This window comes from Heterodontus francisci, chromosome 13 (genome assembly GCF_036365525.1).
Source record: "Heterodontus francisci isolate sHetFra1 chromosome 13, sHetFra1.hap1, whole genome shotgun sequence".
NCBI lineage: Eukaryota > Metazoa > Chordata > Chondrichthyes > Heterodontiformes > Heterodontidae > Heterodontus > Heterodontus francisci.
The window spans coordinates 23,199,253-23,215,651 of NC_090383.1; the positions used below are offsets into that span (position 1 = coordinate 23,199,253).

General features: G+C 43.8%; 1 protein-coding gene across 3 annotated transcripts in view; it reads left to right on the forward strand.

Moving 5' to 3' along the window:
* entpd6 (ectonucleoside triphosphate diphosphohydrolase 6) overlaps window positions 1-16,399 on the forward strand; it is an 89,318-nt gene that overhangs the window by 38,356 nt on the left and 34,563 nt on the right. For all 3 annotated transcript variants that reach the window (XM_068044520.1, XM_068044522.1, XM_068044521.1), the window contains exons 4-5: window positions 988-1,131; window positions 15,515-15,590. In XM_068044520.1, coding sequence (XP_067900621.1) covers window positions 988-1,131; window positions 15,515-15,590 — 220 coding nt within the window. The remainder of the gene's footprint in view (window positions 1-987; window positions 1,132-15,514; window positions 15,591-16,399) is intronic.

Genomic DNA, 16,399 nt, shown 5'->3' on the forward strand with positions numbered 1-16,399 from the left:
AAATCTGTGCCCCTTGGTTATTGCTCCCTCCGCTAAGGGAAAAAGTTTCTTCCTATCTAACCTATCAATGCCCCTCATAATTTTGTACACCTCAGTCATGTCCCCCCTCACCTTCTGTGCTCTAAGGAAAACAACCCTAGTCTTTTCAGTCTTTCTTCATAGCTGAAATGCTCCAGCCCAGGCAACATCCTGGTGAATCTCTTCTGCACTCTCTCCAGGGCAATCACATCCTTCCTATAGTGTGGTGCCCAGAACTGTACACGGTACTCCAGCTGTGGCCTATCATTTTATACAGCTCCATCATAATCTCCCTGCTCTTATATTCTATGCCTCGGCTAATAAAGGCAGGTATCCCATATGCCTTCCTAACCACCTTATCTACCTGTTCTGCTGCCTACAGTGATCTATGGACAAGTACACCAAGGTCCCTCTGATGCTCTGTACTTCCTAGGGTCCTACCATCCATTGTATATTCCCTTGCCTTGTTAGTCCTCCCAAAATGCATCACCTCACACTTCTCAGGATTAAATTCCATTTGCCACTGCTCTGCCCATCTTACCAGCCCATCTATATCATCCTGTAATCTAAGGCTTTCCTCCTCACTATTTACGACACCACCAATTTTCGGATCATCTGCGAACTTACTGATCATACCTCCTATATTCACATCTAAATCATTAATGTACACTACAAACAGCAAGGGTCCCAGCACCGGCCACAGGTCACAGGGCTTGCACTCACAAAAACAACCCTCGACCATCACCCTGTGCCTCCTGCCACTAAGCCAATTTTGGATCCAATTTGCCAAATTGCCCTGGATCCCATGGGCTCTTACCTTGTTAACCAATCTCCCATGCGGGACTTTATCAAAAGCCTTACTGAAGTCCATGTAGACTACATCAACTGCTTTATCCGCATCAACGCATCTTTGTTTAATAACTGAGTTTTGTTTAACACAGTTGGATACATATGGTTTATGTGTTACAGAGCGTGAAAGGCATTCAGGACTTACTGAACATTGCTAAAGCATCAGTTCCTCGTGACCTTTGGGCAAGCACACCTTTAGCACTAAAAGCTACTGCTGGTTTGCGTCTCTTGCCAGGAGTAAAAGCCCAGCATTTGTTGGATAAGGTAACTCCAGTGAAGTAACCTTCTTATGGTGTTTACATTGAAACAAAATCATTGATTCGGAGAATTTATGTAATATATGTTTATAGCTTGTTATGGAGAAGTAAATGATGTGCAAAGGGAGTCAGTGACTTTAGGAGGTGTGATCCTTAACCATAACTGCCACGAATTAGTTCTTCTCATAATTCACCGATTCCCAAGTTGTGCATATAAAGTTTCCCGCCTTTTGTGTGCCCTGAGCCTTGCCTACACACGTATAAACAGGCTGCGTTGATGTGTAGGAGAGCTGCCTGTATGATTCACCTGCTTGTTTTCCTCTCCCAGAGCAAATGAGTCATAGCATTTATGCTCTGGATTTCCATGAAGATTTGGGCAAAACTGGTACCTTGATGTAGGGGAACTATGTGGATAAGAGCCCACACCTTACAACTCTGTGGAGCCGTACCTGAGCACAACATGCTGTATGACTGTGCTGCCCTTTCATGTATCTGTGGCATTGTTAGTGATGAGTTAGCCGATGTTACTTTATAGCAAGAGAGTTACACAATGTGAATGATATCATTATTCACAGACGAAGGAGAGCTGTCTTACTGTTATTGTTTCTCTGCTTTTGTGTCACTCTCTCCATCTTTGTATTGCACCTTTTCCTGTCTCTCTGACCCACCTGTATGACTGTACTACACTTTTCACTTTGTGTAATTTTCACCTCAGCAAACTGAAGACCAGCCAATCTATTTGCTGAATGTTTTTATATAAAACAAATGTTTTAATCATGTTTGTGTAGAGTAATTGTTTCTTTCTCACTCTTTAAGTCTGTTTTTTCTTCTGTCTCCCCTCTTTTTGTCTCCATGTGGCACTCATTCCTTTTATTGATGCATTTTTACCTCTAATTTTACAGTTTAGGGTATGCAGAAAGCTGGGAGGTAACAAGCTAGCCAGGGTGGGTTTCTTGAAGAGATACTGTAAGAAAGGTGGTATGCTGGTGGAACAGATTGGTGTGACAAGGTGTCAGAAGTTAGGAAGAGGTTATACCAGGAAACGTGTGGAGGGCTGGAGCTAGGAGTAATTATGGGTATAGTGTGTGGGAGAGCTGGGGTCCTAGTGGGATTATAGTCTGGGGCCTTGTAGGACTTTGTTCATGGCTGGGATGAAGGAGGCCATTCGGGCCATCATTCCTGTGCCGACTCTTTGAAAGAGCTATTCTATTAGTCCCACTGTCCCTGCTGTTACCCTATAGCACCACAGATTTTTTCCTTTTCAAGTATATATCCAATTCACGTTTGAAAGTTACTATTGAATCTGCTTCCTCCATCCTGTCAGGCAGCGTATTCCAGATCATCATAACTAGTTGCGTAAAACAAGTTTTCCTTATCTCCCCTCAGGACCTTTTACCAGTTATGTTAAATCTGTGTCCTCTGGTTACTGGAATAAAAGCAGAAGTAGGCCATATGGCTCCTCAAGCCTGCTCCGCCATTGAATAAGATCGTGGCTGATCTTTGACCTCGACCCCAATTTCCTGCCCGATCTCCATATCCCTTGATTCCTTTAGAGTTCAAAAGTCTATTGATTTCAGCCTTGAATATACTCAACATGTGAGCACCCACAGCCCCCTGGGGTAGAGAATGCCAAAGATTCACAAATCCATGAGCAAAGAAATTTCTCCTCATCTTGGTCCTAAATGGCTGACCCTTATCCTGAGACTATATTCCCTGGTTCTAGACTCTCCAGCCAGGGGAAATAGCCTCTCAGCGTTATCCTGTCAAGTCCTTGCAAAACTTTGTATGTTTAAATGAGATCACCTCTCATTCTTCTAAACTCCAGAGAGTATGGTCCCTTTCTACTCAATCTCTTCTCATTGGACAACCCTCTCAAACCAGAAATCACTCTAGTGAAACTTCATTGTACCTCTTCTTTAGGCATGGAGACCAAAACTGTATACAGTTCTCCAGATGTGGTCTCAGCAAAGCCATGTCCAATTGTAGAAAGATGTCCTTACTATTGAACTCCAACCTCCTTGCAATACAGGCCAACGCATCATTTGCCTTCTGTTGGGACTGCTTTCTAGTATTATTTCATTTTATGTCTTGAAATACCAGAGTGCACATACACAATTGTAACTCCCGCAGAATGAGCTTTAATGAGCTCATGTTGCATGATCCAACATGAGTACTCCGGTACATCACACTGCACAATCCAGTGCATATTTGAATTTTTATTCAGCTCATTATTCACTGAGAACTCGGGTACATCACAATCCAGTATGACTACAACATGCAGTAGTTTATTCAAAACTCATGGATCTACCTTTGATCTCTACATTCCATGCATATTGCCACTAAATCACAGTACATCAAAGATAAATAAAAGTGAAATCAGAATAATAAGATGCACTTAACTCATCTCAATCTCGCCTATCATTCTGTTACCACGGTTATATAGTCCACTTATGCTTTTTAATCACTTTATTACTATAAACACAGTGACCAGACCAACATCTCCCAGACTATCAAGACATGGATGAATGACTTTCATACATTTCTTCAGCTCCACATCTTTGTCTTAGGCCTGCTTCGCAATGCATCCCTCAGCTGTTTTCTCATTGTGTACTGATCCCTCAAACAACCAGGATAAGGAGGTAAGCAGGAAGTGTGAATCTATTTTCCCACGCCTTCCTAAATGCTTGATGTACCTGCATGTTAACTGTGCTTCATATAGGACACCCAGATCCCTCCGAATACCCAACATTTATAGTTTCTCATGGTTTTAAAAATATTCTGCTTTTCCATTCTTTGTACCAAAGTAAATAACCTCTCATTTCCCCACATGATATTCCATCTGTCACCTTGTCCACTCACTTAACCTATCCACATCCCTTTGCAGCTCCTCACTTTCCTACCTATTTTTGTATCATCAGCAAACTTGGATATGCTACACTCAGTTCCTCCATCTAAGTCATTGATATAGATTGTAAATAACTGAGGCCCCAGCATTGATCGTTACGGCATGCCACTGGTAACAGCCTACCAACATGAAAATAACCTGTTTATTTCTGTTCGCTATTTTCTGTTCTTAAAGCAATCCTCTATCCATGCTAATATTTAACTCCTAATCCCATGCGCCTTATCGTGCAATAATATTTCAGGTGACACTTTATTGAATGCCTTTGTAATTCCAAATATACTACATCCACTGGTTCCCCTTTATCCACCTTATTAGTTGATGGCATCCATCCGTCTTGGGAGATGATGGACTGCGCCCGAGGTGCGTATTACTTTTGGATTAAACATCGTCTGTTGTGGCTGTGGAGGCCGACTCGTGAGTGACAATCCCTTCCGCAGCTGGCACAGATGAATAACGTTGGCCCAAGGAGGACTTGGGGTTTTTTCCTTCTGGGCTCTCTCTCCCACCATCTGGTCGTTTCTTTTGTCCGCACTTTTTTCTATGCCCTACCTGACTGCATGTCTCCAGCCACTCCGGTCAGCAGCAAGGACTTCCCATGCATTAACTCCGATTCCAGTCAACTTGAGGTCTCCCTTGCAGACATCCTTATATCGCAGATGTGTGCGACCTGTTGGTTTTGTGCCGATAGCAAGCTTGCCATAGAGCATGTCTTTGGGGATGTGGCCTTCATCCGTTCGGGTCACATGACCCAGCCAACGGCGTCATTGTTGACTCGAGGGCAAACATGCTGGGGATCCCTGCACGCTGGTGTACTTCCGTATTCGGTGCTTTGTCCTGCCAGGAAATGCCCGATATTCGTCTGAGGCAGCGGAGGTGGCAGCTGTTCAGCCACTTTCTTGGCTTGCATAAGTTGTCCATGCTTCACTACAGTAAAGGAGGGGGCTGAGCACATAAGCCTGGTACACGCGAAGCTTTGTATTTTTGGTTAGTATGCTGTTGGTCCACAGTCACCCTTTCAACTTTGACATGACAGCTGCGGCCTTAGTAATCCTGGTGCTGATTTCGGCATCAAGGGACAGGTTACTGGTGATTGTTGACCCAAGGTCTGTGTGAAGCTGTCAACGATCTGCAGAGTAAGATTGTCGATGGCAGGTGGAGTCTCTATGTCCAGGCCCATAACTTTGATTTTTCTGACACTGGTTGTCAGTCCAAACTCCTTGCAGGCCTGGGAGAACTGATCTACTTGATGTTACAAGTGAGCTTCAGTATGGGGTGCCAGCGCAGCGTCATCAGCAAACGTCAACTCACGGACTAGGACTTTATGCACTTTGGTCTTGGCACGCAGTCTTGTAGAACAGCTTGCTGCCAGCTCTGGCATGCAGGTAGACACCCTCATTTGAGTCTTCGAAAGCAGCATGGAGAAGAATGTGCTAAGGGAGTTGGCGCCAGGATACAGTCTTGCTTTACCCCTCTCCTGATCTTGAAAGCGCCACTGCTGATCTTTAAGGCATCTGATTTTACTCCATTGTAACTGACGGAACTCCGCTTGTTCTCGTGGAAAGAAGAAATGACGCCCAGGAGTCCCACAGGGCAGCCTATTTTCCACAGCAGTTTGAAGAGTTCTCCTCTGCTCATGAGATTGAAGTCCTTGGTGAGGTCTATGAAGACAATGTAGAGTGGTCTGCACTGCTCATGGCACTTCCCCTGTAACTGCCGAAATGAGAAAATCATGTCGGCTGTTGATCTGCCTGCTCTGAAGCAGCACTGAGACTCGGGATAGATGCGTGTTGCCAGGATCTGCAGTCTGGTCAGAGCAACGTAAGCAAAGACCTTCCCCACAATACTTAGCAATACTTACTTACCCTATTGGCTACATTCTCAAAGATTAATAGCTTTCTTGAACACTATTTCTCTTTCATAAAACGATGCTGACTCTGCCTAATCATATTTTCTAAGTGACCTGTTACAACTTACTAATGGATTCCAACATTTTTCCAACAATTACAATGTTGGGCTAACTGGCCTGCAGTTTCCTGTTTTCTCTCTCTCTCTCTCTGTCTCTCTCTGTCTCTCTCTGTCTCTCTCTGTCTCTCTCTGTCTCTCTCTGTCTCTCTCTGTCTCTCTCTGTCTCTCTCTGTCTCTGTCTCTCTCTGTCTCTCTCTGTCTCTCTCTCTCTCTGTCTCTGTCTCTCTCTGTGTCTCTCTCTCTGTGTCTCTCTCTCTGTGTCTCTCTCTCTGTGTCTCTCTCTCTGTGTCTCTCTCTCTCTGTCTCTGTCTCTCTGTCTCTGTCTCTCTGTCTCTGTCTCTCTCTCGCTCTGTCTCTCTCTCATAGCAGTGTTAAATTTCCTACCTTCCAATTCAATGGGACTGTTCTACAATCTAGGGAACTTTGGAAGATCGCAACCGGTGCATTCAATCTCTCTGCAGCCATCTCTTCTAGAACCCAAGGTTGTAGACCACCAGGTCCAGGGATTTGTTGGCTTTTAGTCCCAGTACTTTTTATTTACTAATAATTGGTGAGAGCATGAACTTAAAGTAGACCCTTGGTTCTTCACTATTTCCAGTGTGGATTTTTTGTGTCTTCTACTGCAAAGACTTGCAGGTTGATAGGTTAATTGGCCATTATAAATTGCCCCTAGTATAGGTAGGTGGTAGGGAAATATATAGGGACAGGTGGGATGTGATAGGAATATGGGATTAGAGTAGGATTAGTATAAATGGGTGGTTGATGGTCGGCACGGACTCGGTGGGCCGAAGGGCCTGTTTCAGTGCTGTATCTCTAAACTAAACTAAAAAGATAAACAAAATATTCATTTCACGTCTTTGCTAATTCCTTATTCCCCTAATTCTCCTGCATCAGCTTGTAAAGGAGCCACATTTACTTTTGCTGCTCTCGTTTAGTGTAGAAGCTCTTGGAGTCTGTTTTTATATTTCTTGCTAGTTTACTCTTTTTATCAATTCTTTGGTCATCCTTTGTTGGTTTTTTAAATCTCTCCCAATCCTCAAGCTTGATACTGTTGACAATATTAGAAACCTCTCCTTTTAGATTAGATTAGATTAGAGATACAGCACTGAAACAGGCCCTTCGGCCCACCGAGTCTGTGCCGAACATCAACCACCCATTTATACTAATCCTGCACTAATCCCATATTCCCACCAAACATCCCCACCTGTCCCTATATTTCCCTACCACCTACCTATACTAGTGACAATTTATAATGGCCAATTTACCTATCAACCTGCAAGTCTTTTGGCTTGTGGGAGGAAACCGGAGCACCCGGAGAAAACCCACGCAGACACAGGGAGAACTTGCAAACTCCACACAGGCAGTACCCGGAATCGAACCCGGGTCCCTGGAGCTGTGAGGCTGTGGTGCTAACCAGTGCGCCGCCCTCAACTATCCTTAACCTCTTCAATTAGCCATTGATAGATCATTTTTCCCAGGGCGTTTTTATTTCTCAACAGAATGTATATTCGTTGAGCATAATGAAATACTTCTACAAATGTTTGCCAGGATCTGCAGTCTGGTCAGAGCAACGTAAGCAAAGACCTTCCCCACAATACTTAGCAATACTTACTTACCCTATTGGCTACATTCTCAAAGATTAATAGCTTTCTTGAACACTATTTCTCTTTCATAAAACGATGCTGACTCTGCCTAATCATATTTTCTAAGTGACCTGTTACAACTTACTAATGGATTCCAACATTTTTCCAACAATTACAATGTTGGGCTAACTGGCCTGCAGTTTCCTGTTTTCTCTCTCTCTCTCTCTGTCTCTCTCTGTCTCTCTCTGTCTCTCTCTGTCTCTCTCTGTCTCTCTCTGTCTCTCTCTGTCTCTCTCTGTCTCTCTCTGTCTCTCTCTGTCTCTCTCTGTCTCTCTCTCTCTCTCTCTGTCTCTCTCTCTCTCTCTCTGTCTCTGTCTCTCTCTGTGTCTCTCTCTCTGTCTCTGTCTCTCTCTCGCTCTGTCTCTCTCTCATAGCAGTGTTAAATTTCCTACCTTCCAATTCAATGGGACTGTTCTACAATCTAGGGAACTTTGGAAGATCGCAACCGGTGCATTCAATCTCTCTGCAGCCATCTCTTCTAGAACCCAAGGTTGTAGACCACCAGGTCCAGGGATTTGTTGGCTTTTAGTCCCAGTACTTTTTATTTACTAATAATTGGTGAGAGCATGAACTTAAAGTAGACCCTTGGTTCTTCACTATTTCCAGTGTGGATTTTTTGTGTCTTCTACTGCAAAGACTTGCAGGTTGATAGGTTAATTGGCCATTATAAATTGCCCCTAGTATAGGTAGGTGGTAGGGAAATATATAGGGACAGGTGGGATGTGATAGGAATATGGGATTAGAGTAGGATTAGTATAAATGGGTGGTTGATGGTCGGCACGGACTCGGTGGGCCGAAGGGCCTGTTTCAGTGCTGTATCTCTAAACTAAACTAAAAAGATAAACAAAATATTCATTTCACGTCTTTGCTAATTCCTTATTCCCCTAATTCTCCTGCATCAGCTTGTAAAGGAGCCACATTTACTTTTGCTGCTCTCGTTTAGTGTAGAAGCTCTTGGAGTCTGTTTTTATATTTCTTGCTAGTTTACTCTTTTTATCAATTCTTTGGTCATCCTTTGTTGGTTTTTTAAATCTCTCCCAATCCTCAAGCTTGATACTGTTGACAATATTAGAAACCTCTCCTTTTAGATTAGATTAGATTAGAGATACAGCACTGAAACAGGCCCTTCGGCCCACCGAGTCTGTGCCGAACATCAACCACCCATTTATACTAATCCTGCACTAATCCCATATTCCCACCAAACATCCCCACCTGTCCCTTTATTTCCCTACCACCTACCTATACTAGTGACAATTTATAATGGCCAATTTACCTATCAACCTGCAAGTCTTTTGGCTTGTGGGAGGAAACCGGAGCACCCGGAGAAAACCCACGCAGACACAGGGAGAACTTGCAAACTCCACACAGGCAGTACCCGGAATCGAACCCGGGTCCCTGGAGCTGTGAGGCTGTGGTGCTAACCACTGCGCCGCCCTCAACTATCCTTAACCTCTTCAATTAGCCATTGATAGATCATTTTTCCCAGGGCGTTTTTATTTCTCAACAGAATGTATATTCGTTGAGCATAATGAAATACTTCTACAAATGTTTGCTATTATTTATCTACTGTCATACCTTTTAACCTAATTTACCAGTCAACCATAGCCGACTCACCCCTCATACCTTTCTAATTAGCATTTAAGTTTAATACTGTAGGTTCTGATTTTTGTATGTCACTCTTAAACTTGATGTGAAATTCATCATAGTATGGTCACTCTTCCCCAGGGTATCCCTTAATTTCTTTTTTTTCTTTTGGGCCTCCTTATCTCGAGAGACAATGGATACGCGCCTGGAGGTGGTCAGTGGTTTGTGAAGCAGCGCCTGGAGTGGCTATAAAGGCCAATTCTGGAGTGACAGGCTCTTCCACAGGTGCTGCAGAGAAATTTGTTTGTTGGGGCTGTTGCACAGTTGGCTCTCCCCTTGAGCCTCTGTCTTTTTTCCTGCCAACTACTAAGTCTCTTCGACTTGCCACAATTTAGCCCTGTCTTTATGGCTGCCCGCCAGCTCTGGTGAATGCTGGCAACTGACTCCCACGACTTGTGATCAATGTCACAGGATTTCATGTCGCGTTTGCAGACGTCTTTATAGCGGAGACATGGACGGCCGGTGGGTCTGATACCAGTGGCGAGCTCGCTGTACAATGTGTCTTTGGGGATCCTGCCATCTTCCATGCGGCTCACATGGCCAAGCCATCTCAAGCGCCGCTGACTCAGTAGTGTGTATAAGCTGGGGGTGTTGGCCGCTTCAAGGACTTCTGTGTTGGAGATATAGTCCTGCCACCTGATGCCAAGTATTCTCCGAAGGCAGCGAAGATGGAATGAATTGAGACGTCGCTTTTGGCTGGCATACGTTGTCCAGGCCTCGCTGCCGTAGAGCAAGGTACTGAGGACACAGGCCTGATACACTCGGACTTTTGTGTTCCGTGTCAGTGTGCCATTTCCCCACACTCTCTTGGCCAGTCTGGACATAGCAGTGGAAGCCTTACCCATGCGCTTGTTGATTTCTGCATCAAGAGACAGGTTACTGGTGATAGTTGAGCCTAGGTAGGTGAACTCTTGAACCACTTCCAGAGCGTGGTCGCCAATATTGATGGATGGAGCATTTCTGACGTCCTGCCCCATGATGTTCGTTTTCTTGAGGCTGATGGTTAGGCCAAATTCATTGCAGGCAGCCGCAAACCTGTCGATGAGACTCTGCAGGCACTCTTCAGTGTGAGATGTTAAAGCAGCATCGTCAGCAAAGAGGAGTTCTCTGATGAGGACTTTCCGTAATATGAGATCCCTTAATATGAGATTACTAATTAACCCTGTCTCATTACACAAGGCAAAATCTAAAACAGCCTGTTCCATGGCTGGTTCCACGACATATTCTAGGAAACTGTCTTGAAGGCATTCCATGAAATTGTCCTCCAGACTACTTCTGTCAATTTGATTTACCCAGTCTATATGATGATTAAAATTTCCCCACAATTATTGCATTGCCTTTGTTATAAGCTCCTGTCATTTCTTGATTTATACTCTGTCCAAAAGTATCGATACTGTTTCTTCTTCTTTGGCCTCCTTGTCTCGAGAGACAATGGGTAAGCGCCTAGAGGTGGTCAGTGGTGTCAGTCGCTGTGAGGCAACTATGGAGTGACCTCTCCATGGCGCATGCCTGGGCGAATGTATGGAGGTTGAGAGTTGCCCAAGCGTCAAAACCCCCCTCTCGGCCTTTCTGGTGGGGTCCAAAGGAGTGCTGCTGGGATCTACCCCAGAATACTGAGGGAGGCAAGGGAGGAAATTGCTGGGGCCTTGACAGAAATCTTTGCATCCTCATTGGCTACAGGTGAGGTCCCAGAGGACTGGAGAATAGCCAATGTTGTTCCTTTGTTTAAGAAGGGTAGCAAGGATAATCCAGGAAATTATAGGCCGGTGAGCCTTAAGTCAGAGGTAGGGAAATTATTAGAGAGGATTCTTCGGGACAGGATTTACTCCCATTTGGAAACAAATGGACTTATTAGCTAGAGGCAGCATGGTTTTGCGAAGGGGAGGTCGTGTCTCACTAACTTGATCTAGTGTTTTGAGGAAGTGACGAAGTTGATTGATGAAGGAAGGGCAGTGGATGTTGTCTACATGGACTTTAGTAAAGCCTTTGACAAGGTCCCTCATGGTAGACTGGTACAAAAGGTGAAGTCACATGGGTTCAGAGATGAGCTGGCAAGATGGATACAGAACTGGCTCGGTCAGAGAACACAGAGAGTAGCAATGGAAGGGTGCTTTTCTGAATGGAGGGATGTGACTAGTGGTGTTCCTCAGGGATCAGTGCTGGGACCTTTGCGCTTTGTAGTATATATAAATGATTTGGAGGAAAATGTAGCTGGTCTGATTAGTAAGTTTGCGGATGACACAAAGGTTGGTGGAGTTGCGGATAGTGATGAGGATTGTCAGAGGATACAGCAGGATATAGAGCAGTTGGAGACTTGGGCGGAGAAATGACAGATGGAGTTTAATCCGGACAAATGTGAGGTAATGCATTTTGGAAGGTCTAATGCAGGTGTGACCACCTCTAGGCGCTTACCCATTGTCTCTCGAGACAAGGAGGCCAAAGAAAGAAAGAATGCAGGTGGGAAGTATACAGTAAATGGCAGAACCCTTCGGAGTATTGACAGGCAGAGAGATCTGGGCGTACAGGTCCACAGGTCACTGAAAGTGGCAACGCAGGTGGATAAGGTAGTCAAGGCGGCATACAGCATGCTTGCCTTCATCGGTCGGGGCACAGAGTCTTAAAATTGGCAAGTCATGCTGCAGCTGTACAGGACCTTAGTTAGGCCACACTTGGAATATTGCATGCAATTCTGGTCACTACACTACCAGAAGGACGGTGGAGGCTTTGGAGAGGGTACATAATGCTCTGCTCCTCTTACCCCTTCCCTTCTGAGCAACAGGGACAGACTCTGCGCCAGAGACCTGTATCCCATTGCCTACCCCTGGTAAGTCGTCTCCCCCAACAGTATCCAAAACGGTATACCTGTTGTTCACCAATGCCCTGTATAACTGAAGCATAACATCCTTACTTTTATTTTCAATTCTTCTCATCATAAAGGATAGCATTCCATTAGCCTTCTTTATTCATTGCTGCAGTTTTGGTCACCTTATTTAAGGAAGGATATGAATGCGTTGGAGGTGGTTCAGAGGAGGTTTACTAGATTGATACCTGGAATGAGCGGGTTGTCTTTTGAGTAAAAGTTGGACAGACTGGGCTTGTTTTCACTGGAGTTTAGAAGAGTGAGTGGAGACTTGATTGAAGTACATAAGATCAAGAATGGTCTTGACAAGGTGGATGTGGAAAGGATGTTTCCTCTTGTGGGTGAGTCCATAACGAGGGGGCACCATTTTAAAATTTGGATTGCCCTTTTAAGACAGAGATGAGGAGAAATTTTTTCTCTGAGGGTTGTGCGACTTTGGAGCACTCTACCTCAGAAGGTGGTGGAGGCAGGGTCATTGAATAATTTTAAGGTGGGGGTAGATAGATTCTTGTTAGGCAAGGGAATCAAAGGTTATCGTGGGTAGATGGGAGTGTGGAATTCCAGACACACACACATCAGCCATGATCTTCTTGAAAGGCGGAGCAGGCTAGAGGGGTCGAATGGCCTACTTCTCATAATTCGTGTTCGTATGTTTGTATCATGGGATATCTCTCCCTGCTGCACAAACTCCTTAGCATTAAATGTGGCCATTTCTTTTGTTCCTAGCACTGTAGAGGAAAACAGAAGAGTACAAGAAAACCTGTTTGTTTACCCTTCCACAATTTAGAGGTCAATTTTCCCTCCCGTTTTCCAAATTTCCCGTTTGTCTGGCAGTTCAGATCCCAGACAAGCCCCCAATTGGTTACGGCCACCTGGTGAGGGTGGTTTGCACTGTTCAACTCCCACCTGACTGCAGCAAGTATTTTTTGGTTATGAGGGTATAACCCTAACTTGTTTTATTTGTCAAATGAACAGCTGCCTTGTGGGCGTCTCGGGAGAGACCACGGCTAAGGGAGTAAACCCTAACAGAAAATCCGGAGTGGAACCCCGTAGGCGGTCATGTGTCACCTTTGGCATGTTTCCGGCAGTTCCTGCAGATACTGTTTGTAGGCATATAAACACTCCTGTCAGTGTTTGCTGTCCCTTGTTATTTCTTATCTTTACCTATTCTACTTCCCGATCCCATGAGCAAGATTCTTCCTCACTATTGTCTTTATGCTTTATGTCCTCCTTTATTATCAGGACTGACCCCTTGCGCGCCCACCCCCCCCCCCCCCCCCCCCCCAAACTATCATTTTGAATCATTAAGTACTCTGGAATATTTAGTTCCCAACCTTGGTCACCATGCAACTATGTCTCAGTAAAAACTACTAGATCAGACTCTCAATCTTTGGAACGTCCAGACATGTCTGCAGAGAATAGTATCCATCCCATTGACTATACTGCCTCCTACTACAGCCACATTTTTTTCACTACTCCTATTTGAATGGCCTTCTGTACCATAATGCCATGGTCCATTTGCTCATCCTGCAGACTTTGCCCTCATCCACACAGGCAGCTAGAACCTCATACCTCTTGGATAAGGGCAAAGGCAGAGGCTCTTTCAGCACTGCATCTGGGATCCCCTTGTCTTCCTGATTTGCAATCACACCCTCCTTCCATCAATCAGATCTGCACCGCTACCTAACCTTAGAGATGTGAATGCCCGTTAGATCAAAGTATTCAGGTAGCTCTCCACCTCCCTGATGCCCTGCAGTGTGTGCATTTCTGACTGTAGCTCAGCAGTTCTGAGCTGAAGTTCCTTAAGATTCGGTCACTTAATGTAGATGTGGTTTTCCAGTATTGCAGTGCTCTCCACAATCTCCCACAAGCTGTTTGTGGTGCACCATACTTATGGTACAGCCATACTTATCTAACCTTGTTTTATTTAATTAATTAGAGTTTATGTATGCAATCAACCAAGCTTAAAGTTTTTAAAAACTAATTATTTGACCTAGTTTAAGTTGTAGGTAGATTAAATTAAATATTTTGGTGCAACACTTACCAGTGCAAGTACTGGAGGCAAAAGCAGCACCTTTGCATCAAATTCCCACTTTCACCAAATTCCCAAATTTTACACTCTGCTGCAACCCTGCCCCACAGCCAGTGAAAACAGTTTCTCCCTAACTACTCCATCAAAACTCTTCATATCCCATCAATATTTTGGTAATGCAAATTACATTTGTGAACCTCAGCAAGAAGAGATCCGTAAGATGAGGGCTTCTCGTGTTTAGCAGCTGTGGTCCATGTCAGACAATAGAATCCAATGTCAGCAAAGCCAAACCCAATAACTCGAGCAGTAGCCATGGTGCCTCTGGTTCGATATAGGAGCAGGGCTTTCGGAGGAAGTGTTTTTCAGGTATTTACATTTTCATTTTACTGGAAAATTCAAGATAGGTGCTCAAAGAAATGTGACAATTTTTGAAGCAATAAGGTTCTCCTTCCTTTGGTAGATTTTACTGACTATTCATGTTTGAATCTTTGTCCTTTGTAGTTTCTTACATAAATTTAAGTACCTGTTTTCCTTGCATTTATATTGTATATTCCTACCTACCTACAAGTTGTGACTTGTTGCCGTGTCCTCAATAAAAAAGTGATGCTAAGAATTTCAGCCAATCGATTGCATGTACAAGGGGAGATGAGAAAACCATATGCTAAATGCAGTGTTTGTACCAAGAATGTATTGCAAATCTGGCACTTCAGATATCGAAAGCCAGACAGCAATATTGCAGCACTTTTGGTAATTGTAGCCGTCTCCAAAACCTTTGTGTTAACTCTGCAGGGATTCCTTTCATTCAGAATAGGACTCCTTGTATATTATAATTTGTACTTTTTTGACACCACTGTGTATGTATTTTTGATTTTGAAATTGGTTGATATGCGAGATTTCAACCACCTTTTTGCAGGTTGTTCAACTTTTTATGCCTCAAGACAGCACTATATTCAAAAATATTAAACCTGATTGTCTATACATTGTCGGTTTTTTAAAATAAAGAAAATCCTACATAGTCCTGCCTAAAATACCTAGGTGCTTGAATCATTAAGACTGTTGGAGCACCTTATTATTACAGAGATAGTATGGACAGATTTGCCTTCTGGCACTATCTTCAGAGCATGCTACTATCTAAATGTGTGTGTATACTGGGGTAAACGTAATGTAGCTAGTTGCTATCTGTTGGCTATTTGGCATAGAGAATGGTTTTGAACAGACTGTAATTTGGTGTACACAATATTAAGTTTATTTTCTGTTAATCATATGCCAAAACCTGAACAAAAGTTAGTGGGAAAGATAGTTAAATTAAATACTGTGCATTTACTGAATCCTTTTTCCTAGGTAAAAGAAGTCTTTCAATTGAGCCCTTTCCTTGTAACAAATGGTTGTGTTAGTATCATGGATGGGACTGATGAAGGTAGGGTACTGGCTCTTCATCATACCCAATGCATTTGTACCTAGATATGTCAGGTGTTGCTGTTTTAAGGTGTTTTCTCCACCTCCCCTTCATTCTTCCCAAAAGTGTGCACCTCAAATGCCATTGCTAATTTCCATTTGCCATATTAAGTAATGTTCTGCCATCTCTTATGTTATCCAGCCAGATTCAAACTCTGATCTTATTGCATCATCTTTAAGAGGGCTCATGCTGGCTGACTATTCTGCTGGCAGTTCTGATCTAGTAATCCATGGTGTGGAAAATGTTATAACTGTACCATGTAGAAAGTCACAGATGATTCCTACTGCTGAATTCAGGAGATCACAATTACAGATGAAGGTGGCCAATCAGCTCATGTTAATTCAAAGTTCTTCTGTTGCTGTCCAAGTGGCTCTTAAAAGATTACAAGATTTTTATCTCTGGAAGACAATCCCAAGAATTGATCACTGAGAAAAAAAATCCTAGTATAAGTCCTGAATGTACCCTTTACGAATAGGATCCCATGGCTCCTTGTCCTACTCTTGCAGTTTAAAGTAATTTTTCAGATTTATCTGTCCCATACTGTTATCAATCTTGTATGTCTAGCTTGTGAAACTCTTAAGATCACCTCTCAGACCCCTCCATTCAAGGCTGAAAAGCCCAAGTTTCTCCAATCCTTCCTTACAATGCGAGCTTCCGCTGTAATGCTCACTCTTAGCCCCAGGTCCTGACTCTGTTTGTCTTTCATCTGGAAGTGTTGCAGCAACTCTCAGATACATGCCTGTTTATCCCTACTCCCCAGCGGTTTTCAA